Source organism: Pelodiscus sinensis, chromosome 12, assembly GCF_052426305.1.
Source record: "Pelodiscus sinensis isolate ZL-2025 chromosome 12, ASM5242630v1, whole genome shotgun sequence".
NCBI lineage: Eukaryota > Metazoa > Chordata > Testudines > Trionychidae > Pelodiscus > Pelodiscus sinensis.
Window position 1 is genome coordinate 45,931,327 of NC_143063.1, and position 26,981 is coordinate 45,958,307.

At 53.2% G+C, this 26,981-nt stretch overlaps 1 protein-coding gene across 1 annotated transcript in view; it reads right to left on the reverse strand.

Moving 5' to 3' along the window:
- Positions 1 to 11,980: 11,980 nt before the first annotated feature.
- LOC102459691 (meckelin-like) overlaps positions 11,981 to 26,981 on the reverse strand; it is a 35,230-nt gene continuing 20,229 nt past the window's right edge. Inside the window, exons 14-24 of the mRNA XM_075939937.2 lie at positions 26,813 to 26,911; positions 26,123 to 26,225; positions 24,395 to 24,525; positions 23,283 to 23,423; positions 22,683 to 22,763; positions 21,366 to 21,482; positions 20,569 to 20,685; positions 18,439 to 18,534; positions 16,818 to 16,920; positions 15,255 to 15,397; positions 11,981 to 13,913 (exon numbers count right to left, since the gene is read on the reverse strand). Coding sequence (XP_075796052.2) covers positions 13,833 to 13,913; positions 15,255 to 15,397; positions 16,818 to 16,920; positions 18,439 to 18,534; positions 20,569 to 20,685; positions 21,366 to 21,482; positions 22,683 to 22,763; positions 23,283 to 23,423; positions 24,395 to 24,525; positions 26,123 to 26,225; positions 26,813 to 26,911 — 1,212 coding nt within the window. The 3' untranslated portion in view covers positions 11,981 to 13,832. The remainder of the gene's footprint in view (positions 13,914 to 15,254; positions 15,398 to 16,817; positions 16,921 to 18,438; positions 18,535 to 20,568; positions 20,686 to 21,365; positions 21,483 to 22,682; positions 22,764 to 23,282; positions 23,424 to 24,394; positions 24,526 to 26,122; positions 26,226 to 26,812; positions 26,912 to 26,981) is intronic.

A 26,981-nucleotide genomic window follows, 5' to 3' on the forward strand; every position in this document is an offset into this window, starting at 1 on the left:
CTATGGCCGGAAGAATTGGAGGACCTGATGTGGGGCGACAGCATGGGTTGCCCCCACCGCACACAGAACCGGAGCGACCCGGCAGGCTGTGCTGCCCTCCTGGCCCTCGGCTTCTCCGCAGCAGTGGGAAGCAGTGTGCCCTAGCCCCACGATGCTCCACTTTCTGCAGCCGTGGGGAAGCAGAGAACAGTGAGCAAGGAGAGGGTGGTGCTGCTGGGCCACTCCACCTCCCACCGCCTGTGTGTGTGTGGGGGGGGGGGGCAACCCCTGATGTTGCTGCGCCAGGCCTCCTTAATCCTCCAGGCCGTGGGGCTCACAGGAGGGGGCAAGGAGCAGGGAGGGGGCTTGGGGAAGCAGTAGGGTAGGGCCTATGGTGGTGAAGGTTTGCCCTGGGCCCCACACCTGGGGGGGTTGATCCAAGCTTCTCTGAGTGCCCCAAGCTCCTTGCCCCCCCTCAGGACAGCAGATATTCACCTATATTCACACTGGCTGTAGCAGCCTCTCTCACAATCCCTCCCAGAACCCTCCTTTTCTCACATCCCCTCCTCACTGTGACTAGCCTGGGTAACACAACGAGCCCAACACCCACTCGGTTTACTGCAGAGCAGCTGAAGCTGTCCCCGCTGCTAGGACTAAGGCCTCCCATTAAAATTCACCACAGTATCTACCTAAGATACCTGGCTCCCATTCGTGAGCACCCAGCCATCTTCAGTGTATTTCTCCCCACCTCACCCTTCCAAGGTAGAGCGGTGTTATTGGCACATTGTAGAGATCAGGCACAGAAAGCCTAAGTAACCTGCCCAGGGTCATACAGGAAGTGTGTAGCAGAGAAAAGACTCACACCCAGGTTCTCCAAGTCCTAGGCTAGCACTCTAACTATCGGGCAGTTCTCTCTCTCAGCAGCCCTTTCATCTGTGACTCATGGGGGTTTCCACCAGGACAGTGCCGTTCTGCATTGGGGGCTCTCAGGGGCATGTTTACACTGCTTTATAAGCCAGGATCTATGGGATCTGGGCTTGTGGGCGCAGTGTTCCCAAGCCCACGTTTGAGTGACCACGCTGTGTTCTAAATCTGGACCTGGATCTTTCCACCATGCAAACCCATCCAGGCTGCCGTACCCAGACCTTCCGATGCAGCTCCAGCTGCAGCCACACTGCAAAGTGGGAGGGCTTGGATCCGAACCACAGCAGAATTCGGGCTCTGACCCATCTCCCGAGCAGGGACCTGTGTCCTGAGTACTTGTTGACCTTAGTCAGGGTGGTTTGTGTGTGGACCAAAGGGGGCTTGGGTTGAAACCTGAGCCAAAGCCCAGTCTTGGGCCATGTCTATAGTAAATGAAGGATCGACACCCCAGAGATCGATCTTTGGCATTTGATTTGGCGGGTCTAGTAAGGACCTGCTAAATTGAATGCTGAGGGTGCTCTCATCAACTCTGGAACTCCTCCCAGCTGGAGTAAGGGAAGTTAACGGGAGAGTTCTCCCCCATCAGCCTCCCACTATGGGGCCGCTCCAGAAAGTCAATGCAAGGTACGTCGACTCCAGCTACACAATTCACTTAGCTGGAGAAGTGTATTTTGCATTGATTTTCTCCGTGGTGCAGTCCTGGTGTTAGTGTGAACTGTAGACGTCCCTCCATTGCTTTCAACGAGCTTTTGATCAGACCTCAAGAACAGAACAGCTACTGCCAATGCAAATGTCTCTGGTCCCTACAGCGTAGTAACAGCTGGTGAGGGGAAGAGTATGCAGCCCCTGTTTTTCCCCACTGCGGCCGCATTTCCACACTGCCTGCAGGACTGAGCCAGAGATCCTTTTGAGATGTGGCCCCTGGCCTCCCGCAATGTCGGCCAGCTGAATGGCCCAGCACGATGCATCCAGGGAGAAATGAGCCCCATTGATTTTTCCCTTTCAGGCACACTTTTTTTCCCCCTGTCCTTCCATCAAGCAGCAAATATGCTTTCAGTGCAATAAAGACTGCTGCTCGGTCTATGGAACAAATGCTTAGCGCCAGCCATTGTCCACCGAGGTGGGAGGGGGCCCATACTGATTTAATGACGGTGATTTAAGCAATTTTGATCCATTTTACGGTGCATTTACAGGTAGGGAAAGAATCAAGAAGGAAAGGGAGGGGGCACACCACAGAGCTCTTAGGAGGGGTTAGAGAGCTACTGCAAGCTTCTTCCCTTGGTGTACTGCCAACACCGCTCCCACTCCGACCGCCTAAGCCCCAGTGAGTAAAACCTCCTTTCAGCATTGCATCATCTGTATCTCCCCTTTTCCCTGCAGATTACAGCTTCTCAGAGCTAGGCTACGGGACTGAATCCTTGCCCAGCTAGTCCCTGGTAGGTAGAGGAGCACTTGCCTCTACTAGCTCCTGGGTATAGAAGGAACCTAAAGGAGAGTTTGGTGGGCAAGTGGGGATCTAGGCCGTCAGTGCGACTCTGCCTCTGACAAATCATAGAAGACTAGACCTGGAAGGGCCCTCGAGAGGTCATCAAGTCCAGTCCCCTGCCCTTATGGTAGGATGAAGCACCATCTATATCATCCCTGACAGGTGTCTAACCTGCTCTTAAGTATCTCCAGTGGTAGAGATTCCCCAACTTCCCGTGGCAATTTATTCCAGTGTTTATCACCCTGACAGGAAGTTTTTCCTGATGTCCAAGCAAACCCTCCCTTGCTGCAGTTTAAGCCCATTGCTTCTTGTCCTGTCCTCAGAGGCCAAGGAGAACAATTTTCTCCCTCTTCCTTGTAACACCCTGTCACAGGGTCACGTGCCCCTTGGGGGGTAAATCTAGCCCAGCAGCCAAGTCTATACTGCCCCCAATCTGGGGTAAATATGGCCCAACGGCCAAGTATATAATGCCCCCTACGTGGGGGTAAATACGGCCAAGTGTCCGAGTCTATAATGCCCCCTGTCTGGGGATAAATATGGCCCAACAGCCAAGTCAATATGGCCTAGCAGCTGAATCTATACTGCCCCCAATCTGGGGTGAATATGGCCCAGCGGCCAAGTCTATAATGCCCCATCTGGGGTAAATATGGCCCAGTGTCCGAGTCTATAATGCACCTTGTCTGGGGCGCAAGGGTAGAGGGGTCCAGGCCCTCCCTCGCCACTGGGCCCCATCAGCAGTGGATGGTTCCCACCACCGGCTGGGCAGGGAGTTACCCCTGAAGCATGCCGAGTTCTCCGGGATACCTCCTGCTCCCTGCCCTGCTTCCTACCCCCGTCCGCTGGCTGGCCCCGTCCCCACCTGGGCTGGCAAATGCTGTGGCGTTGGCAGCTGCAGTTGGCGTGGCAGCGGCCCATGGCTGGCGCGGTGGCTCTGGCTGGTCCCACAAGGGCGGCTGCTACTAAGCTCCAGCCAGGAGCTCATTCCCCTTCAGTGGTCAGCCCTGACTAAGCTGCTCCACCAGCCTTTATACTGACCCTGCAGCTGGAGCATGCCCAGTAGGGCCTTGGGGGAGGGGCCTTCTCAGCCCAGCAAGCCTGGTTAACCCCTCCATGACCCATGCGGGGTTGATACACCCCGTCACCCACCCTTTGAGATTCTTGAAAGCTGCTATCAGGTCCCCTCTCAGTCTTCTCCTTTCCAAACTAAACAAACCCAGTTCCTTCAGCCTTCCCTCACAGCTCATCTTTTCTAGACCTTTAACCATTTTTGTGGCTCTTCTCTAGACCTTCTCCCATTTCTCCACATCTTTCTTCAAATGCGGTGCCCAGAACTGGACTTGAGGCCTAATCAGCACAGAGTAGAGCGGAATAAACAGGCTACTCTCATAGAAGCCTCGCTATGGACTCAGAAACCCGATAGGAGGCTCCATTTTGAAAATTCCTGACGCTGAATGCGGCCACTGTGCCTTCAGAGCCAGCGGTTATATGTGCGAAAGCACCATTTGCCACGAGGACAAATTAAAGCACCGGCAAAGCTGGCTGTTCGTTTGGGGCTGGGAGCAGCCAGCTAAGCAAAACTCAGGAGAAAGAAAGGTTTCCTCTCTGTTCCACAGCTTCTCCATGACCAGTCCTCTTGCTTGCCTGCCTCTGTGGCACACACTCTGCACAGCTTCGACCTTTCCTCCCTTATCGTAGCATGCAACATGGCTATTACTTGGGGCCAATAAGAATTAGACGGGTACATGTGACTGCCAGTTACCACCTTACATTTTACAGAGAAGCCAGCTAGAGGAGGGCAATGCAGACTCATCCTCTCTTACCTATTGCACCTTGCTCCTCCAGGGGTTCTTTAGAAACCACGAGGGCTCGCTGATACAATACTGAATCTAGCATCAGGGCACCCTCCTTCCCTGGAACAGGCCTGCTTGCTGATCTGAGCATGTTTCTCATACAAGAATGAAAAGCTGCGCAGCCAGTCAAGTATCTGAGCAGCTTCCTCGCACGCTCCTGCTCTCCAAATTCAGGGCTGCCCCATTCACTCCCTTGGTGCTTCCGCTCACTAGGTCCTGACAGGAGAGGCCCCTGCATTTGCCTTAAGTGCTTGGGGCAGCAAGATCTCAAGCCCAGGGCTGGATCGATGGGATATTGACATGATCATCATGCAGCATTTACCAACATCCACGCTCCTATTTCAGGCATATTTAACTTATATTAGAGCAGAGGACGGTTCAATGGATCATTGCAGCATCAGCAGCTCTTATGCTTCTACTAAAAGGAGTCATCTGGCTGGGAGAGGTGAAATCTAGGAGATGGTCATATGAAAGGTTTACAGCGGGGGGGAGGGAACCATACACATAGGGTTGCCAGGTAGACCCCGCCAAAAAACTGGACACACTTGATCGTGGGCGGGGCAGGGGGAACCAGCCGGGAGTGGGGCGGGGCAGGAAGCAGAGCTGGCGGGTGGAGAGGAGGTCTAGGGGCCACGGGGCTAGACGGAAGGAGGGGGGGCAAGAAGCAGAGCTGGGGGGTTCGGGAGGAGAGGGGGGCCCGGAGGAAGGGGGGCGGGAAGCAGACCTGGCCGGGGGGGGTTGCAGCCACTGGCCACAGCTGGAGTCTTTCGGGCTGCGCCCCCCACAGGCACTCCCTCTAGTTGATAGTAGAAGCCGGGCAGGGCCGGGGCTGGGAGCCATTCCCTCCGCCCGGCTTCTGCTCGCAACCAGAGGCTCCCAGCTGGGAGGCGGGGCCGCGATCAGCGCTGGGAGCCTCTGGTTGTGTGCGAAAGCCGGGCGGGGGGGAGTGGCTGCGAGTCCTGGCCCCGCCCTGCCCCGCCCCGCCCGGCTTTTGCATGCGACCACAGGGCTCCCAGCACCAATTGCGGCCCCGCCTCCCAGTCGCTCCCCCGCCCCCGCCAGGCTTCCGTCCGGCACCCAGCCGGAAATTCAGAAAACACCAGACATTGCACATGTCTGGTATTTTCTGAATTTTTCTACCGGACAGAGGATGCAAATACCGAACTGTCCAGTAGAAAAACCAGACAGCTGGCAACCCTACATACACAAGTGAGAAGCACACACACACACACACACACACACACACACACACACACAAAATAAAAAAGCCTTCTCCAGCCCGATGGGGAGATGGTAGGGAGGTTGGACTGTCAGTGAGGGCTTCCCATTGCTAGGAGAATGAACCCCAAGCCTCAGGGATCCAGGCAAACCAGGGTCCACATCCAGCTCCCGGGCCTTAGGTTCCCCACTCCTGGTTTATAGCATCATTGGCGCTCCATGGTGGTGAGGGTGCAGTTCTCCAGGCACTGGGGTGGGCCCTGCCCAGCCTGCAAATTGTGGTATGTGCGTGTGTAACACGGGAGGGGCCCGTGTTATAGGTTTGTACTGGGCCCGAAAAAATTATGCGTGGGCCCTGCAAGAGCTGAGGGCTTGGCAAAGCTTGCCTACGCTGGATTTGTAACGAGCCAAGGGGACCGGTGCGGGGTCAGATCTATTCACCGTACACAAAGCTTCTCTGCTATTCTACCTGGGGAGGGGCCTTCTAACGCCCCTGCTGCTACTCCCCTTCCCTGTTCTGAACGAGCGTTTGCCCTGGGTGCGGCGCATTGCGAGTGTTCGTTACCTGCATCGCCGCCGGCCGGAGGATCAAACGTCACCTCGGCTCCCAGCAGTGCTGGGGGGGCACCACGTCCAGCCGCATGAAAACAAGCTGCAGGGGCAGCCTCTGAGGCGATAAGGAAGAGTAAATGCCACTGAAGTGCTCTGTTGAAAAGGGACAGAGCCAAGTCCCCCTCAGCTGGCCTTCTCTATTGTTGGGACACACGGTCAGCACAAGGAGGCAGTTTCTACTCTACACACCAGGGAGTTCTTTGCTCAGGAGCTATGGCTTCTGCCAAACGTGATTAATTTCCTCTGCCAATTCAAAGCAACACGGCGAGGCGGCTCCTGTTCGGAAGAGAGGGTCCCCTGGGGCTTGCGAGGAACTACCACTGCCAGCACCTCTGCTGGGCTCGTACGCAGGGAGCAGCTTACACAACCAGGGCCTTATGCTGACTTAGACTATGCTCCTGCATCTTCCTGTCCTCAGGGGAGCCGTGCTGCTAATGGGGAAGCTGCCTCGGCTGTTTAACAGCACACAGCCACCTTAGACTTTATGGCAGGAAGTAAAATTGAAACTACAGGTTGAACTTCTCTAGCCTGGCACCCTCGGGACCTGACCGGTGCTGAATCAGGGAATTTGCCAGATCACGGGAGGTCAATATTGTCTAACAGCATTGCCAACACTTCCACTGCTTCCTGGGCTGTTAGAAGACATTTAGGGGGTAAATTTAGGGGGTCCCGAGAAGAGCAACAAGAATGATTAAAGGTCTAGAGAACATGACCTATGAAGGAAGGCTGGAAGAATTGGGTTTGTTTAGTTTAGAAAAGAGAAGATTGAGGGGGGACATGATACCAGTTTTCAGGTATCTAAAAGGGTGTCCTAAGGAGGAGGGAGAAAACTTGTTCATCTTGGCCTCTGAGGCTAGAACAAGAAGCAAGAGGCTTAAACTGCAACAAGGGAGGTTTAGGTTGGACATTAGGAAAAAGTTCCTAACTGTCAGGGTGGTTAAACACTGGAATAAATTGCCCAGGGAGGTTGTGGAATCCCCATATCTGGAGATATTTCAGAGTAGGTTAGATAAATGTCTATCAGGGATAATCTAGACAGTATTTGGTCCTGCCATGAGGGCAGGGGACTGGACTCTATGACCTCTCGAGGTCCCTTCCAGTCCTAGTATTCTATGATTCTATGAAATTAGCGCTAAAGAACAGCCCAGAACATTGAGAGCCAGGACTGGTGGCTGTAAACAAACTTTATGGGGCTGCGAGAAACTTGGTCACGCCCATGCTAAGTGGACATGCAGCTAACTAAAATCATGCTGGACCAGGGGTGTTGCCGGACTGAAGAGTGCCAGACTAGAGAGGTTTAACCTGTAGAGGAGAATGCAGGGCAGCAAAAAGTGTCTTGTCAGCCTCAGTTCAGGAGCTTGCTTAAATTTCCACACATGCTTAATTCCCCTAGAAGTTGATGGAAAGGGATGGATTTAAGCTTTGTGCTAAAGTGTTTTTCAGAGTCTCGAATTGGCATTTACCAACTACCCTTAATTTTCCAAAAGACATGGGGGATGTTGGCCTAGCAGATACTGTCAGTGCACTCAGTTTAATGCCTCTTCTGGCAGGGCAGGATACGCTGTATCTAGACAGAATACAATGCATCTGTGCGGAATTAACCCCTCCTGCCTGGCTGTGTCTAGACTGGCCAGTTTTTCTGGAAAATCAGCCTCTTTTCCGGAAAAACTTGCCAGCTGTCTACACTGGCCGCTTGAATTTCCGCAAAAGCACTGACTTCCTACTGTAAGAAATCAGTGCTTTTTGCGGAAATACTATGCTGCTCCCATTCGGGCAAAAGTCCCTTTTGCGCAAAACTTTTGTGCAAAAGGGGTAGTGTAGACAGCTGAGATTTGTTTTGCGCAAAAAAGCCCCGATCGCAAAAATGGCAATCGGGGCTTTTTTTGGGCAAAAGCGCATCTAGATTGGCCACAGATGCTTTTCCGAAAAAAGTGCTTTTGCGGAAAAGCATCCGTGCCAATCTAGATGTTCTGTTCCGAAAATGCTTTTAACGGAAAAGTCTAGACGTAGCCCCTCTGAATCTCCACTCTCCCTTTTCTTCGGGGACCTTGAAAGAGCCGACTGGGTGCTAAGGACTCCCAAGCACTTACAGCAGACCTCAGCATGATCCTGCGCTCCTCAGCTGGGCACGACTGCTCCAGTATTCATGACATGGAGAGGGATGGAGCACAGGGGGATTCCATGCCGTGCTAGAGGAATCTGCTGCCCTGTGAACAGCTCTTCTTTGTACAGCGCCTCTGACCCTTTGTCGTTGTTTGTTCTTCAGCTGGCTTTGGAATGTCGGGTTTTATATTCGTTTCCCACAGCGCCGGCTCATGGCACAGCCCAGCAGTGGGCCGCGCCGGCAATAGTCACGCAGTGAATCCGTATGCTGCAGTTAAACTGGCCATTATTTTTTTCAGCCTTCTCTGATCAACACATTTACGGGACAGCAAAAGCAAAATAACTCCGAACCCAGCGGGAGATGAATCTCAGTTTTACCTGTGCCTCGGTCAGAAAATTCTCAGTGTTATGTGCTGGCTAACAAGCGTGGCTGTATTTGGATAGCTATTTATATGAATTTAGCATAAGCCTGGTTCTTATTTGCTGTTTGTATCAAAGTATCACCTAGAGGACCCCCCAATCAGAATTTGGACCCATAATGCCAGATGCGGTACATACACGTCGTATGAGAATGCCTGCTCTCGAAATTTTATGATCCATGTAGATAAAACAGACACAGGAAGGGCGGAAACTGAGGCACAGAAGGTCACCTGGCAAGTCAGCAGCAGAACTGGGACTAGTAGCCTAATCTCCTTGTTCCCAAATGAGTGTCCTTCCCGATAGACCACACAGCCTGCAATGGGGGGCTTTGGGCAATTACGTCAACACAAACAATACAACAATAAAGCATCACACCGAGAAAGAGAGAGGCGCCTGCAAGAGGAACAGCCTGGCCTGCATGCTCTACTGGCACATGTCTAACTTACGTCCTCAAGCCGCTTCTAGTGCAAGACACACTAAAGAGAGCAGCACACAGGCTGGGAAGCCAGGGACGCTAATGGCACATGGGGTCACGCAGGCTCTGGGATTTGACAGCCAGCTGTGCCGAGGGGTGAAATCCAGGGGCGACAGATGTCAGCTAAGGTGCCCAGATAGAAAATGGGAAAAAACAGGATGGGGTAATAGGCACCTATATATTAACCCTCCCCCCCTTGGGACTGTCCCTATAAACCCAGGGCCTCTGGGAACCTGAGTGTCAATAGGCATTTTCAGGAGCTCAGCTACCACAGCGAAGGGAAGGATAGCGGGAGGGGGACACTGCGTGTGAGCTCTTGGCTAAAGCCGCATTTCTCAAACTGTGGGTCCCGACCCCCCGGGGGGTCGCGAGCAACTGAGAGGGGGGTCGCAGTATCACAAGTTTGAGAATTCCTGGGCTACAGGGATAATGCGGCCTGCCCAGGGCCGGATTAAGACCTTTTGAGGCACTAAGCACTGAAAAGATTATGGTGCCCCACATACGTAATTCAAAATAAAAACAATACTATACTGTCAAATCTCTTTTTTTTGTGTGTGTGCCCCTGCTTTGCTGGTGCCCTAAGCACGTGCTTAGTCTGCCATTTGGCTAATCCAGCCATGGGCCTGCCTCACCAAGGGCTGGGGACGATGTAGTGACAAGCAACACTTCGTGGCAGGACTGGGCTGATACATAATGGAGGGGCCTCATGCCGCTCGGGGAGAGAGCTGTGAGATTTGAGGGGCCCAGACGATCTCCCCCCACCACAGACCGGAGTGGGGGGGGGGGGGGGGCTGAGCTTTTCCAGTTTAGGGGCCGCAGCGGCAGGGGGAAGGAGCAGAACAGGGACAGGGCTTCGGGCTCAGAGCTCCAGCCAAGGAATCGGCCACAGTCCCGGCTGAGGGTGAGAGCTCTCAGGCCGGGACGAGTTTTCCGCCCCGACATTGGGGCCATGGTTGGGGGTGGGGGGCTGAGTTCTCAGTCTCCACAGGCGGGGGCATCGAGCAATGAGAGCAGCTAGCAGGAGTGTGGCCTCCTCCAGGAAAGGCAGGGAAGGGGGCTCGTCTCTTCCAGGGAGAGTTTCCCCCCGACCCACAACTGGGCCCTACAGTCGGGCTCCAAAGCTTTGCCAAGCCCTAGAGCTGGAGGAGGGGGGGGGGGGACTTTTTTGGATCGGGGGTCGCTGACCCACAGAAAAATCAGTCAGGGCCACACACAAAAAAATCACCCCACTGATGTGACCCCCGACTGAGAAGCAGAAAGACCTCCCCACAGTCCCCTCGCACACCGGAGCCTAGGGAGGCCAGGGCTAGTGGATTTTGTAGACCCCCCGGGTTCTGGGGCGGGGCTCCCCATGGCTGGCAGGAAGCCCTAAGCCTTGGGGGCCAGATCCAGGCAAACCGGGGGCCAGATCTAGCCCCCGGGCTGTAGGTTCCCCACCCCTTCCCTAGAGAACTCACCTCATGCCATTTTCCTGACAGGGACATTCCTACTCTCACAGCCCTGGGGGAGAGCCCTCAGCTCTGCGGAGTCATATGGCATGAAGTAAAAGACAGTTCGTGTCATGTGGTAGCCTGTGGACCCCAGGAACGGTAAGAGCTGACTGCGTACAACAGCTGGGACCCACTGCCACTCAGACAATGCACCAAACACCAGCTCCCAAGTACAAGGAAAGCAAGTTGCGGGGTTACCCTTCTCATCACCTCCGTTTGCAAGAGCAGCCCTACAGCTCCCTCGCCCAGACTACAAGGGGCAGAAAAGAGGTTTCAGGACACCAGGAGCACAGGGTTGTGTGTCCCTGATGATCTTGGCTAAGAGCCAGGGAGGCGCCGATCTGTCCTCAATTTATTTGGTCCTTTTTTTTTTTAACCCCCTTATACTTTTGGCCTTCACAGCACCGAGCATGGGTGGCACACGAATTGCCCCTTCTGGGAGACTAGCTCTCCAGCTCTGCCCAAGGCCCTTTCCCCCTCTCACACCCACCAGAGCCTCCCCACTTTCCTGCAACCAGATCCACTCCGAGCACTGGCCCACCCACCCTCACACCCAGGCTCCGGGTCACCGGGCCAAACTGACCCCTGCCGGCTTCAAGGAATGAGGGCGAGCAAGGGCAGGGCCATAGCCTGCATTGGGGAGACTTCACCTCCTCTGGCTTAATACATCCGTTGCCCGTGGCAACAAGTTCCACAGGTTGCTACGCACTGAGTGAAGCTGTACTTCCTTGGGGTTGTTTTAAACCTGCTGTGTCTTCAAATGTGGCCAATCTCCCTGGAAGCGGTCAGGGCACACGGGGCTACACCCCAGCCCATTTATATACGGAATGTTATTTGTTGGTTGGGCCCATATTAGCAAGACAGAGCACCAGACTGTGGGCTTGACCCGGGCTCTGCCACCGACTCACTGCATGACCTTGAGCATGTCACCTTCCTATCTGTCTCCATTTCCCCATGTGTAAAAGGGAAGGATCCTACCCTCCCTATATCATGTGTGGTGAGATGGGTGCTTCCATCATATTTACATCCAGGGGTGGTTTCTGAAGGACTTAATGCTTGGCTGTAAGATGATAGAAGCACATGGCCCTGTAGCATGATTTTGTAATTAGTGAGTTTTCCCTAGAATGAATAAAGCAACCTTGAGAGGAAGTGATTGGAAATCAAGTGATTTGAATGAAGTGAGCAGAATGGTTTCAGCTAACCCCAGGGCCCTGCAGGAGTAATGTACACAGGGTCATCCAGGAAAGTCAATCTAAATTAGCTGAAGAGATTAACGGGAAGTGAATTAATTCACCTCGCTCAACCCCTGAACAAACACCTTCGTTCAGAATTAGCCGGGCTTTAATGTGGTGTAGCTGAATTCACTGCCGCAGTGAAGTAAATTAAACTGCACTAAAGGCCACTAGTTCTACACAACAGGGTTCACACAAGGACCAGATTCACCCCTTTAGTTAATTCAGATTCATTTTTCTGGGTGTCCGTAGCTGGACAAGGGTATAGTAAGAGCTATAATGTAGCGACCTGCCGAGTTTTTACTCTGTTGATGCGAACGTCACAAATTGGAGACTGTCTCATTCCGTACCCATAAAATGTTGGCGCTTTTCTGAGAACACCAGTGAGGTTGTTTGGGTTTTGAATTTTGTATTAAATGTAATCACGGATCCAGAGAAATTTATGACAGGCTTAAACCCAACATGTGTTGGATTTTTTTTTTAACGTTCCCAGCAGCAAACCAAGTAAATCTTCATATTCAAACCGAAAACAGAGTGAGACAAGCACAGAGCCTTTGCAGGAGGCTGTTTGCGTGAGCCGTGAAAGTCTCTGTCCATGTCAGAACTGAGTGGCTCTTCCAGTTCTCTTTGTCCTCTGAACAGTCAACGCTTGCATCACAGCTCAAGTTGCTCGGTTTCCTTCAGAAGTTTGGCTCCAGTGCAGGAAAGTGTTCCTATTTAGGCCTGTGCTTAATTTTAAGTGTGCACGTAAACTCCACTGCAGTGTCCCTAACTCCCTTTCTAACCTTAGCAAGTATTCTTGCACAAGAGGGCTTTTTCCCGAGTGGGAGCGTGAAAGTATTTGCACAAGAAGCACTGATTTTGCGCAAAATCTTGCCCGTCTAGACGCACCCGATGAGTAAAAGAGAGGGGACACACTATTCGTGTGGATTTTAACAAACAATTTTTGGAGGCGTTACAAATCCCCCATGTTTTGTTACCACTTGGAACAGGATCGTGTCCCTCCGAACTTGGGCCTCTTGGTAGCTTTGCACTAGATCCTACACTGCCAGTGCAAACCCAGCTGCAGTGCCTGCATTTTGGCTGTGAATCCCAGGCCAGTGTTGGAATCAGAGCGGGTGAGACAGGTGGATCCCAAGGACAAGGGCTCTGTGAAACGAAATCAAAGCCCTGGGTTTTTGCCTCAGTCCTGCCCTGGAGGAATACAGGCTGTGTAACATAGCTTCTCTGACTAATGCAGCTGCCCCTCTTTGTTTAAAGAAACCGAGCTATGTAGAATACAAAGGAAAGGAATAGAAAAGCCCAAGATGATGCTAGACACACATCTGCCTGTGATAAACCTCCACCGGAGGTCAATAAATTATAGTCTGCATAAGACGTGTGCCTAGTGAATGAAAGGCGCGAGCTGGTGTCTGACTTGGTGGGGGAGGGAGTATGCTTGAGGTGGCCCTGCTTGTAAGTGATATTGGAGTTACCCTGCAGACTGCATCCGTTGCCTGAGCTAAGCAAAACCCACGGGAGAGCTGTGCAGCCCGGATGCACTGAGACGACAGCACATGGGACTGCCATTTCCCCGGCTCCTTTCAGATGTTTTCTGCTTCCCATTAAGAAACAAACAAAGCTGCTCCATAAAACCAGGGTCAGCGTCAGAGGCTGGCCTGTTGTCTCCCAATTAAAAATATACAAGCACCAAAAATCCCATGGGGGTGGGTGCCTTATTTTGAGGGGTAAATAATAGAGCAGGTTTGTTCAGCAGAAAGAAAGCCTCCGGCTGCGGTATCACAATATGCCTAGGAAGCAACTGAAAGTGGGAAATAATAACTGTAGGGCTGCGTGTTTCCTGGGCCGGCAGGAAGCACAGAGCTCTGCCCACAGTAACTAGAGTGGAAACCCAATGATGTCGCCATTTTCCCCTCACAGGCCAAGGACTCAGAAGGATCGAGGCGGCAAAGTCCTCGCTTCTCAAATCCGGGGAAGGATCTCGGCATTCTCGCTTTGATGGTGGGAGGAGTGGGGTGAGCAGCCATAGCTTCCTGCTCCCCTCTAGATCAGGAACTGCTTCTCCACCAGCGTTTTTGCTGCCAGATTCCGCCTTCCAAGCGAATGCCGCAGCATTTTCACCAGCTGAAACAGAGCAAGAGGAGAGCTGCAGAGCAGGGCTAGCCAGAACCTGCCCTCACAACACCACGAAAACCCCACAGGCAGGCCGAGCACTTTGAAGGACGGGTCCCGACTGTTACGCAGCAACCCTCACAGAAATGAACTCTCTGATCCAGAAGTGACCACATGCACCCACTGGGATTCTACAGGTGGCCCACGAGACAATTTTGTTTATTGTTGTCCACGTGCAGGGTTGCCAGATTCCCCTGGTTTCTGTCCTATAGTTCCCCTCGCCACCCCGTGACGGCGCGTTGGGGGTCCCCCGTCTCCTGCACCCCGAAATGGCACAAACAGACTGCACCAGCCGGTGGAATAGAGGAAGTTTATTGCCTCTCCAGGATACAGCACAGCACAGATGTAATCTGGTCCCAGAGCTGGGCTAGGATGCCTCAGGCCCCCTTGCGATGGGGGAGACTGGGCCCCTAAACTCCAGCCCCTCTCCCTAGGCTGTCTCCTCCATGCTCCCAGCCAGCAACTAACCCACACTCTTCCAGCCCTGCCCCCCAGCCAGGGCAGCATTCCCCCTTCCTTTGTTCCTCTCCATGGGGGGGGGTATCTGGTTCAACAGGTTTGGCATCACCTTTGCATAGTGAGGTTTTCCCTGCTGGGTCTTGCTCCAGACAGCAGAGGTCACCACAGCCCAGCAAGTACCCCCACTACGTCACACCCCCCCCCGACCTGTATTACTCAAGTGACACGCACATAAAGCCAGGGCAGATGAAGTGAGGCGGGTGCGGATTGCACACAACACAGACTGTGAGAACCGTGCGCGCCCTCGTGTGCATCCAATCACAGCGCCGCATCGGCACCCCTCCCCCAAATTCTGGGTACGCAAGCGCAGTGAGCAAAGCTACCCTATCCCAGGAGACCGTCTTGGTAACAACAATCTTGTGGGCCACTGAGATGGAGGGCAACTTGTGCGTCCCAATCACTAACCTTGGTTGCCCATTGCTGATCGAATCACAGGCTATGTCTTGCTGTCGATTCCCAGCGTAATACGAGGCTGCCATTCGCGTGGCTGAACTCAGCCAAGCAGGAGATACTCAGAAATAGCGGGAGTGAGGGGGCAGGATTTCCATCGAAATGAGTTTCTGAGCCACTTTTAGAGACGGGTCAGAAACTGGAGGTGTACAAATGCACTCGATGCAATTATCTCGATTGCCAGCACTGATTGGATAACTGTGCAGGCAAATCCCTCGCTGTACGAGCGCATGGGATTAGCCTATTTGCAAATGAGGGCAGCCTTTGGCCACCTGCTTGCAGAAAATCTAGGGCTTGACACGAGGGCCTGTGGCAGGCTCTTACCTTCTGCACGACGAAGGTGACGATTGCTGCCAGCACGAAATCCTGCGTCCCCAGATCGACGACCGAGAAGAGCAGGGTGTCGAAGAGAAGCAAGGCCAGCTCGTTGTTGTAGAAGAGAGTCCTGCTGAACAAGGCGCTGGGATCTGGGGGCAGGGAGAAGCCACTTGGAGCACTAGTTAAGACGACGTCATGCCCACAAGCAGACATTAAACCAGGGGTGATGAATCTAAGGCCAGGGGCCGGATGCGGCTCCCCGGCCTGCCTGGATCTGGCTCCCGAGGCTCGTGGGCATCCTCCCAGCATTGGAAAGTCCATGCTGGCACTTCACAGGCAGGATTGCCAGATTCTCCTGGTTTCTGTCCTGAAGTCCCCATCCCCCCACTGAAGTGACACGCTCATAAAGCCAGGGCAGATGAAGTGAGGCGGGTGCGGATTGCACACAACACAGACTGTGAGAACCGTGCGCGCCCTCGTGCGCATCCAATCACAGCGCCGCTACGGTTCCATCGGCACCCTCTCCCCCAAATTCTGGGTACGCAAGCGCAGTGAGCAAAGCTACCCTATCCCATCCCGCTGTGCGGCTGGAGCACACAAAATCTACTAGCCTGAGCCCCCCTGGCTCCGGTGTGTGAGGGGGATGGGGGAATGTCTTTCTCCTCCTCAGTCGAGGGCCACGTCAGGGCAGGTTTGTTTTTCTTTTCTGGGTTCTCCTTTTTGTGCGGTCCCTAGCTGCATTTTTGGGTGGGTCAGCAGCCCCCCCCCCGACCCGAAAAAGGTTCTGCCCCCCCTGCATTAAGCTCTGCTGAAGAGACGGCTGTTCAGCATCTGTGGACGCCATCGTGGGCACATGTTAAAGTGTGTAGGGAGCAGAGGACTCACGCCCAGTACCATGAGACCTGGCCACTGCAGGAGGAAGGGGGATGGGGTAGTGAGGTCTTACAGCTCTTAGGAGCCAATCAGGGCTAACGAGAGACTTCAGACCTTGGGGAAAGCTGTTTCCAGGCTCCCCCTGAAGGGGCGGGGCCTCAGATAGAAGGAGCAGGGATGGGGCTAGCCTCCCCCAGACAGCCCTTCAGTCCCGCTGGGGGCTCTGGCGGTGATTTAAAGGGTCTGGGATGCCAGTTGCTGCTGAGAATGGCTAGAGCAGGTTGGAGTCCCAGTCCCTTTTAAATCGACAGGCCCCAGGCAGCTGCCCCCTTTGCCCTCCCCTGTTGGAGGCCCTGGAGCCAATATTTCCTGCCACTTGGGTACAGACATTTCAAGTCTACTGTGGGTCCCGCCCTGCCCACCTCCTCCCAACAGAGGGAGGCCTGACACCCCCAAGTCCACCCAGGGCTGCACTACCCGAATGAGCATGCGACGGATCCCAGGAGCAGCCCACAGGGCAGTGACCGAAGCGCACGAGCGACCACAAGGCCTAAGCGATGAACGTAGGCCATTTCCAGTTGGCACGGCGCAGCTAACACCGGAGCATCACAGCTGGCGGACGTCTGCCAGCACTTGGAGGACAAGGAGGATTCACACGGGGAGAAACACGCTCCCAAGAGGAGAGCAGGGAGCTACCTGTGTACAGGACAGACATGTCTACCGGCTCCTGGAACTCCATGTCCATGACACGCTCCAAGAAGAGCTTGTCCTTCACGACGTAGTTCATATCTCTGTACACCTGGGGGAGAAGTGCCGGTGCTGTTGGTGGGGTTAGGAGACATAGCGTTGCCTAGGGCAGCCTCACCATGATGTCCAAATACCTCCGTGAGCCAGAGAGGAGAGCACAGGAACAGCCACAGTGGGTCAGACCAAGGGTCCCTCTAGCTCAGGGTTCAGCATCTTCTCTGTGACAGTGCAGAGAGACGCCAGAGAGCAGGGTTCCATTATGCTACGCGCTGTACGTGCAATCACAGCAAGAGACACGGTTCTTCCCTCCACCCCAGGAGGTTACAGGACAGCGGAAGCATGCACCCCATTTACAGGTGGGCACCACCCAGATTCTCAGTGGTATTTTGACTCCTAACCTCCTTGGAAATCACGGGGAGATAGGCGCTTACACACCTGGAAGGATCTGGGCTTAAGTGACTTGGCCAAGGACACACAGGGAGTTTGTGACAAAGCTGGGAACTGAACCCCAGGTCAATACCTGATCCTTGACAGTATCCTCCTTCCTCACTGGGTTCAGGGTAGATATCAGAAGGGGATTTTTTTCATTCCAAAAGCGACCGGCACGGGGCGGGGAGGGGTCCGCAGGGAAGGCAGCGGGGCGCTAGTGAACGGGCACTCCAAGGTGTTGAAGTTATAGTGTGCAAAATACACTGGGGCAGAGCCTGCCCTCAGGTCCCTGCATGCGACACCCCCTGGCTGCAGTGGGAGGCCCGTCTGAGAGTGGGGTTTGGCTTCTGAACTGCAGATTTGATCAGAGCCCACCTACCAAGCCAGTGGCTGCACCGGCTGATCTGCCGCACGTGCCTTGCGTCCAGCCTGCAGGTGGTGGGGCAGTCAGCTGAGCAAGGGGTTCTTTGGAGAGGTGGGCCCCGCCTGGAGTCACTTAACCAATCCCTGCCCTAGCTCTTTGGGCAGTGGGACCATCTCCAATCCCACCCTGGTTGGGAGCTGAGCAACCTACTGACCTCAGCATTGGACACCAAACCTGGGGCTGTGACTGGTCACCCCCAGGGCTGTCAACAGCAACTATAACACTTTTTGCTCTCCTAACATGCAGTTCATCAGATAATCTGAAAGCCCTTCATGAATATCAATTAATGAAGCCTCAGAACTAAGGCCAGGTCTACGCTAGACCTGGAAGGACGGGCTAAGGTATGCAACTCCAGCTACGTAAAATACTCCCATTGGCTTCCCTTACTCCTCATGACTGTGAGGAGTACTGGCGCCAATCGGAGCCACCCTCGGCATTTGATTTAGCAGGTCTTAGCTAGACCTGCTAAATCAAACATCAGAAGATCAATCTTCGATGAGGCAAGTAAAGAGATGAATTAAGGGACAATCATCCTCATCTTATAGCTGGGGAAACTGGGCATGGAGGAGAACAGTGGGTCACACAGTGAGTCAGTCACAGAGACAAGACATGAACACAGGCATCCCAGTTCCCAGTCTTTTGCTCCAACCACTAGTTCCCTCTAAAATCTTAGGGTGGACACAGCCAGGCTTTTGGAAAGGCAAACAATGGACTCACATGTTCAAGGAACGAGCTGAGGAATCGATTCAAGGTGTAATAGCTCCTTAGTCTTTGCTCACGTAGGTTGACCCCAACTCTCTCACCCCTCGGGCCCTGCAAAAGAAAGTTCCCAGAAACACTTTCAGCTCACGGTGAGCGCCCAGTGTGCTGCTTCTGAGGAAAAATAATTTGTTTTCATTCAAATTTTCACTTTGGCAGCAGAGATATTGGCTCAATTTTCACCTACTGCTTTGGAGTCTTTGCTTTGCAAGGCACACACATACAACCGAGGAGTTTTCAATTATGAACCACATACGCCGAGATGTAGTTACAAACAGCTGCGCGGCCTGTTGTCCTTAAAGAAATGAAATCAAAGGGACTTGCAAGCAGGCACTTCAACTCAGGTGAGATTGAGTGATGCTGGTGACAGCTGGAGCCGTGCAAATCTCATCCAACTGGGATCATAGAAGTTCGGGAAATAGTATTTGCTCATTTGATTTGAATTCAAATGAACACACACCGCAGCTCAGCTGCCCAAGTTTTAATGATGTTGTGCATCAGAAACTGACTTGGGCAAGAACTTTTCTACCTCAAAGGTGGTTGCATCTGTCTGTACTTTCCAGCGTGTCACGGAGTAACACCAGTGAAGTTTGCCCCGGTTGTGGCTTCCATTTGGAAGGGTCCCACGTCACAACTGTTGAGTTTGAAACGGTTGGTTCAGAGAGATGGGACAGCTGCTAAATTCAGATCTGAACCAGGGTTTGGATTCCAGGAAGTTCAGCTATGTTGGGCTTTGGTTGTAATGAACCATGGACAAATCCGGCACCAAAATCACAAGACCCCTCTATACCACTTGGATTAAAGGAATAAGGCCCAGATCTTCAAAGGTATTTCTAACCTCCACTGAAATCCATTTGATATCTCGGTAGCTGTGAAGATGACAACAGACATAAGGGAGAGATGACCAGTCACCAATGCAGCGGCCGGTTATTAATGTGTTACAAAGGGTTTTGCTTTAGACCATCTCTAGTTTGCCTTAAAGCTGTGCACCGTTCTTGCTAGGATATCTCCTAGACTAGGGCTACTCAGCTTTGGAAGCCCCGGGGACCACAATGATACTCACAGCACATGTCGAGGGCCACATCTTAAGCGTGGTTGCATATACATGCAAATATATATGCAAAAATATGCAAATAGCTTCTTACAAACAATGCCCCAGTGCTCCCAACACCTCCTCCTTGGGGGCTAGAAACTCCGACCTCTTGTACCCGTCTGATCCAGCCAGCCCACCTGCTCATGTCTTTCAGTGCTCACCCCACCTGGGAGACGCCTCGCCCTTGTGGAGCATGTTCCCAGTGGAGGCCACGTTCAAAGGATCCCACCTGTGGGTCGTGTGTTGAGTAGCCCGGGAAGCTGCAGCCTGGGACCATCCCCACACCTTGGCCTCTGGGTTCCCACCGGCTTTGGCAGCCCCGGGGTCCCACCATCCATATTGCCACGGGATCTGCAGCCTGTCATTCCCACAGTCCAGGCCACTGGACTTGGAGGCTGCGCTGCCACTCGGGGTCCTGTCACCGGCCCCAGGGTTCTGCAGCTGGCTCCAGCCGTGACTACAAGTTGCCAGCTCTCCTGGACTGGATGCCATTTGCTGTAACGGCATCTGGTCCAGGAGAGATGGCAACCCTCGTGTGACCCTAGCCTGCGGTGGTGAGGGGTGCAAACAGACGTAGGGGGAGGGGCGCAGCTCAGCACCCCCACCCTAAAAATAGTTCCAGCCCGACTGCTCCACAGCTTGTGCTGTTCAGATGGGGGTGATGCAGAGATGCTGAGCATTAAGATGATAAAATGCATTTGGGCAAGCAGAGGCTACTCCAGCTATTCTCTAGCATCATCACTGAGGAAGGGCTGGATTTATCGTCCTTGTTTTGTTCAGGTGCGATTACATTGGAAAGGGTCCCGATTGTCCCCCACACCGGCCTGCGCAGCCGATCTGGTGATAACCATCGCTGACCGTCACAGCACGGCCGCTTTCGTCTGCTCCTGCCTGAGAAATCTCGCCAGTGGAGGACTTAACACCAACCCTTGTGAAGAGGAGCATGAAAAAGCTACGAGAGAGGCGTCTGCGTCGCCCTGCACAGGGGAACATACCTCCACCAAAGGCTGCGTTATCTTGTCATACAACTGTCTGGCTCTGTCCGTGAGAAACACCTCGAAGGTCTGAATGTCAGAGTTGGCCTCCAGGCCTCTCCGAGGGCAAAGGTTCTCCTGCCAAGGGAGACAATGGAAGGGTCATCAGGCAATAATAAGGACATCTCAGCAGGGCCGTATGTCCCAAGATCCCACAGTCCTCTACAGTAGGGGTGGGGAATCTAAGGCCAGAGGCCGGATGTGGCCCAAGCGTGGCTGGATCCGGCCGCTGAGGCTCAAGACTCCTCCTCCGCCCCCACATCAAGCCCGTGCTAGCGCTCCAGCCTCCCCTTTTGTGGGCTGGAGCACACAAAATCTACCAGGCTGGGCGCCCCTAGGCTCTGGTGTGTGAGGGGAATGTGGGAAGTGTCTTTCTTCTCCTCAGTCAGGGGCCACGTCAGTGAGGGTTTGGGCTTTTCGGTGGGAGGTTGTTTTTGTTTTTTCTTCTCACTGGTGTGTGGCCCCTCACTGATTTTTTTTGTGGGTCAATGGCCCCCCACCCAAAGAAGGTTCCCTGCCCCTGCTCTACAGAGTGACTCCAGATTCTGTACACGAGGGTCACATCTACCCACCTCTACTGGCAAAGACAAAGGCATTAAGAAGAGACCAACGGGGCAAGTATTGCCTGCGGCACTAGGGGCTGCTTCTGACGGGTAAACCCTGCATGGGGTACGAGAAGGCAGCCCTCCGGATGCAGAGCCAAGCCGACTGGAGGAGGAGAGGCTAGGCAGCAAGACCGAACAAGGAGGCTGGATTACCTCTTCTTTCCTGAGGCAGGCATGCATGGCATCCATGCCCACATCGGCATGGCCGTGCACACTCCGCCCGTGGATGTAGAAGCCATAGCATCTGTGCGACAGGATGAAGATCGACACCTGCGGGGATGGAGGATAGGATGGGGAGGGTGAGTGCCTTGCTAATGACACTGCTGGAGGGCAAGCCCAGAAATCTGCAGTGTGCCCCCACCTCCTATCCTCTATGTCACCAATCCCCCCTCCTCCATGAACACCGAATCCACGGTGGACACACTGAGCCACAGGCAACGTGCAGAGCAGGGCGAGGACTCATTTTTGGTGACGCTACTCATGGTAGCGGCAGCAAAGGGAAGGAGAGAGAGTTCCTCAACTCACTTTCTCCTCGAGCTCAGACCAAATTGCTCGTTTTCATTCATATTGTCCAAAGAGACCAAAAAAAAAAAAAAAACCTTTTTGGACACGTGGCAAATCCAAGAGTGAATCAAGATGCCAAAGTGGATTCCTCACCATGCCACCAACGCAGGCAGGACACAGTGATGGGGCAGAAGAAAGCCGCTAAGTTGTACTAGAATCATAGAACGCTAGAACTGGAAAGGCCCTCCAGAGATCAAGTCCAGTCCCCTGCTCTCACATCAGGACCAAGCACCGTCTAGATCATCCCTGACAGGTGCCCATCTCACCTGCTCTTAAATATCTCCAGTGGTGGAGATTCCACAACCCCCCTAGGCAATTTATTCCAGTGTTTTACCACCCTGCCAGGAAGTTTTTTCTTGTTCTATCCTCAGAGGCCAAGGAGAACAATTTTTCTCCCCCCACCTTGTAGCACCTTTTAGATACTTGAATGGCCAGTGGATGGGTATCTTCATCCTTAATTACCCCCTGCCTGTTAGGGCCACCCTGTCAATCTGGCCTCTACTTAGTACCAGCATGAAATTGGCATGCACACCACTGAGCCTGCATCTACGGGTCTAACTGCCCAATCTGTGCACAGTGCGTGCTGCAAAATGTGCAGATGGCAGGTTTGCATGCACAGCGTGGTATATGCCTAGATTTTGTGCATGCACCTAAGAGGAGCCTGGCTGGAAATTAAACCCTTCCTTAGTTGAGTGGAAAGTAAATTAGGATCTCAGAGGTCTCTGCTTTGCTTGACAAGGGTGTTATTAGGGAGACAAAGAAACAACCTTGTTTTACAATATAATTTGCATCTTAACAGCGCCCCTTTGAACATTCCGTTGGTGTAAATTGGTGCAGCTCCATTGACTTTAATGCAGGGGTTAGCTCGGCGCACGCGCTCTGATGCGAACCCAGGAAAAGACTCACGTTGCTCAAAGAACAGAGATCTACGAACTGATGAATCTTGTCCTCCACAAACCGCTCGTAGATGCCAATGCAAAACAGCACCTGCAGAAAGAGGAGGACACAGCTGTGCAGACGTTTCGCAGAGCACAGCCTGGGAAGCAGGACGATGTAACATTTCTTCTCTTCCCTTCTTTCCACCTTTTTGGGAGCACTGGCTTTTGTCCTCCCCCCTGGCCCACAGGTCACAAGTTCAAATCCCACACAAGTATGTAGGCTTGTAGCCAGAACTGAAAGTCATTCCAGTATTTCAGACATTAATGCCAGATTGGCTGCTGACCCAAGAGTTCTTTTCCTTCTCTAAACTCCATCATTCCTGCCACAGTGCAGGAGTAAAAGGAGCCTAGTTGAAGGTACCATCCTGCCAATAAAATGCCAAACTCTTTCTTCTGCTCATCTCTGGGCTGCGTAGGCCAGTGGAGATTAAACCCACACCCTCAGAAAAACTTTGATAACTGGCTGAGCCTCTCCCATCTCAAAAAGGGCCCGACCCTGGGTGTTCTTCGCTCCTTTCACACTCAGTTTCCCCAAAGCACGTCATCACCATGACTAGCAGAGAGTGACCTGCGCTATTCCCAGGGCCAACCAGAGAGAAGCGGCAATCCCGAATCGAAGGATCGGACTCCAGGCAGCCAGGTAGGTGTCAGCGGCAGGGTGCAAATTCAGGTTCAGATCTCGTGCTGCGATGTTCTTCAAGCCCACAACCTGGAATAAAAGCTGGCGGAGTAAATTGGAACCGCTTTGTGAGATGGGTTCGCTAGGGGCTGTGAGGCCTCTAAGCCCGTGGTAGGCAGGAATAAATAATAACTGATCGTGGGAAATCCTGGAAGTGTACTGTAAACTTGGACTATTCCCTGAATTCCTAACCCTTCTGCAAAAATCTCCAGCATGTAAGGCATGCAGGTTCCAGGGCACAGACAGGTTCCCGCTTTCTAAGCTCTGAGGACCAAATTTTCAGCCAGCTTCTAAATCAGTGCCCACAATTTTGCGCACACCATTTTTTTCCACATGCAAAAACTCCCACATTTGCCCACACAAATGGGGTGAGTAATTCATTGCCCGAATGAAGAGGTAGAAATTGCTTCTGGAAAGGGACTTAACCAAGAAACAGGATTCTTCCCTTGCTTCCCAAATTTTGCCAGGCTCTGCAAGGGCCATACTCAGTTTCATGCTACAGAGAATCACAACATCATACTCCTTAATTAGGACTGGATACAACAGACACAGCTTCCTCAGAGCCTAAATTCTGGCTTTGTCTCCTTTCCTTACCGATGATCATAACCGGGCTGACACGCTCTCCCCACGGCAGACAGAGACATCTCGTGGCTGCATGCTACAACTGCAAACCCATCTCATTCTACAGGGAGCAAGTCGCTGAGATGATGCTGATCCCTGCCTGGAAAGCTTTGTCCCAGGAACACTTTCCGCACCATTACAGATGGATGGAATTAAAATAGAGAGCATGTCTCATCCTCCCGGAACCCTTTGCCCAGTTGGAACCTCAAACAAGCCTCTATTTCCCCTCTGTGATCAGAGCTGCAGACTGACACATGGAGGGGTGGCAGAGGTTTTCCAGAGCTATAGTCTCAGAGAGCATCAGGACCATGGGTGAGTCAGCACCAGATCCCAGAGGTTACTCACTTCCTCCAGGTGTCCCTCTCCCCGCTCCCAGGTACCTCCAGGAGCAGTAACACTGCGAACAGCTGGAGCGATGGATTTGATTTCCTACAGGTCTGCATCTCGTTCCACTCATTGGCTACCAGGAAAGTTCTCCAAATACTCACAGAGGAAGTGGCCCTCTGCCCTCCTAAGGGGAAAACAACACACTGATTTCAATTTGCTTTATTTTAAAAACCATTGCGGGCTTCTAGGACACAAAGCGCCGCACAGTTGGGTTTCCCCGAGCCTCACTTCTATTAATTTACTGCTCTCCATATGAAATCATGACAATCAGAGGTGAGCTGGCTCCCAAAATAGCCGCCTGCCAAGCTGCCCCTGATTTCCCAGAAGTGCGGAGGATCTGGAAGTGCTTTCTAAACACTAATTAGCCAAGTCAGCAGCCACGCAGAGCTGTGCTGTACAGCAGGGATTACGGGTTTCGAAAAAGGGGCCTCTCTCTTTCTGTGACTTTCGACAGCTTGGAAGGGATTTTCAGAAGCCGCTAAATCACTTAGGCAAAAGTCAATGGCACTTCTAAATCTCTTGCCCCCGGATTTTAAAAGTATGTAGGCCCTGCTGCAGTCAGGGCTGCCCGGCCCTTTCCTTCTGGGATCCACGCTCCTCCTCCTCTTTTGAAAACGAGACTGACATTGTAGCTAAATGCCAGGGGTGAAATCCTGGCTGTGGAAGTCAATGGCAAAGCTCTCATTGATCTTAATAGAGTCAAGATCTCGCCTAAGGTGAAACTGAGCACCTTAAAATAGAGGCAAGCCAACCGGGAACTTCTGAAAATCTGACCCAAAGGGGACGTCCACACGGCTGTTGGCATCGGAGCGATCTAAATCAAAGCGAGCTCCGGTACCAGCAGTGTAGACACACACTGAGTGACTTCCTTGAGGTTGCCCAGTGAGGCCACCATCCAGCCAGGAATGGAACCCAGGAGTCCGGACACACCCCACCACCATGTCTCACTACACCGCATCACCTTCCCCTGCTTGCTAAGGGAAGAGGGGTCAATGAGCAACCCATGGATGGTTCTGCAACGCTGGCATTGTATAAAACCCTCCAGTTCTTGAAGCGGAAACCGCACGTGTGTGGGGCAGAAAGCTGTGCGCACACAGGGCCTGGGGTCTGTCAGGGCGGGTCACCGGCTGGCCTGGCCCTGTGCATGAAGTAGATCCAGATCCCCCTGGACTGGAACAGATGCGTCCAATCTGATCAGTTCGCAGGGTGGGGCAGCCGCTGGGGGACTCTAAAGGAGCTGGGGGATCAGAGAGGGGAAGAATCAGCCAGGAAAGGTCAGGAGAGTGCGGGGGGGAGGGGATGTCTCTGGGAAACGCTGCAGAGAGTTCTCTGCCGGCCCTCTCTGAATGGAGGAGGAATGATCAGGAAGCCAGTGAAGGGGCTGTCCTTCCTGAGCCAGAGAGCCCAGGCCAGAAACGGCTGGGAGCTGCAGAGAGAGAGATGACCATTGACTCTCAGAGCAGGGACACGGGGAGGGATGCCTGCAGCTGTATTTGGTGTATTGACTGACGGGAGGGAGAAGAGGGGGTTCTAGTACTGGGACTTGTTACATGCATGGGGCTTTCTTCTGCCATAAATTAACCCCACAAAGAAAGAGCGGTGGGACTAATTCCGGGGACTCATAGGAGGGAAACCGAGGCAGGTGTGTCTGCAACAGGAGGCAGCTCCAGGCAGGGCTGCTCTCTGGCAGGGTGGTTATAGGCCCAGAGAAGGAATTTGACCTGCAGTTGCTTTAAACACTGGCCTCTCCTTTGGCCTTTCCCAGTCTATCAGGAAGATGGAGATGGTCAGCTGGGTGATCAGGAGGTGAAGTAAGTCCACAGCCTGAAAGAAAAGCAGCCAGAAAAGTAGCCAGTCAGCATCTGTCTCACTCTAGCCAGGGCCAGCACAGGCAGGACCCCTTGTGAAGCCATTTCTTGGGGGGGGTGCTACAAAACCCACGGTGTTCTCCCACCTGCCCCAGACTGATCAGGAAGGAGAGGCATCCCTGGGGCAGTGGAGAGGTGCATGCAGCAAAGCCAATGCAGGTCATTACTGGAGTGGTGGCGAGGGAGGCGGGTGATGGAGCTCAGCACGTCCCAAACCACATGCCGCTGCAATACCAGAACTGCAACCTGCTGCCAGCCCTGGCTTTTGCAAAGGGATCCTGAGAGCTGCCCAGCAGTTCAAGCCAAAGGCCATGGCTAACTTACAGGCAAGCACCGCAAACCCGTGAGATTTCATGCCAAGAGGCTGTTTCCAGGCCTGTGGGCTTCAGAGAGGCTGGAACCGCAAAGAAAATGGCATTGCCCCAGTATTTTGGCTCCTAACGTCCCTTTAAGTGGGTTTTGAAACTCTTCTGGGACATGCTTTTCCACTCTCCAGTCCCACAACAGCCAGTTCTGCCCCCTCCCACACACCCTCCTCCTTACCTTTAACACAAAAGCACAGGACAAGTAGACAATAAAGTTGGTTTCTATTTGACTGCCTGCCGCAGGCACCATAACGGTAACTGCTGACGACTGCTGACCCTGAGGGATGGATTTAATGTCTTTAGAGAGGAGGAGGGAAAAAATCTCATCCTTTCCTACAGATGAAGGC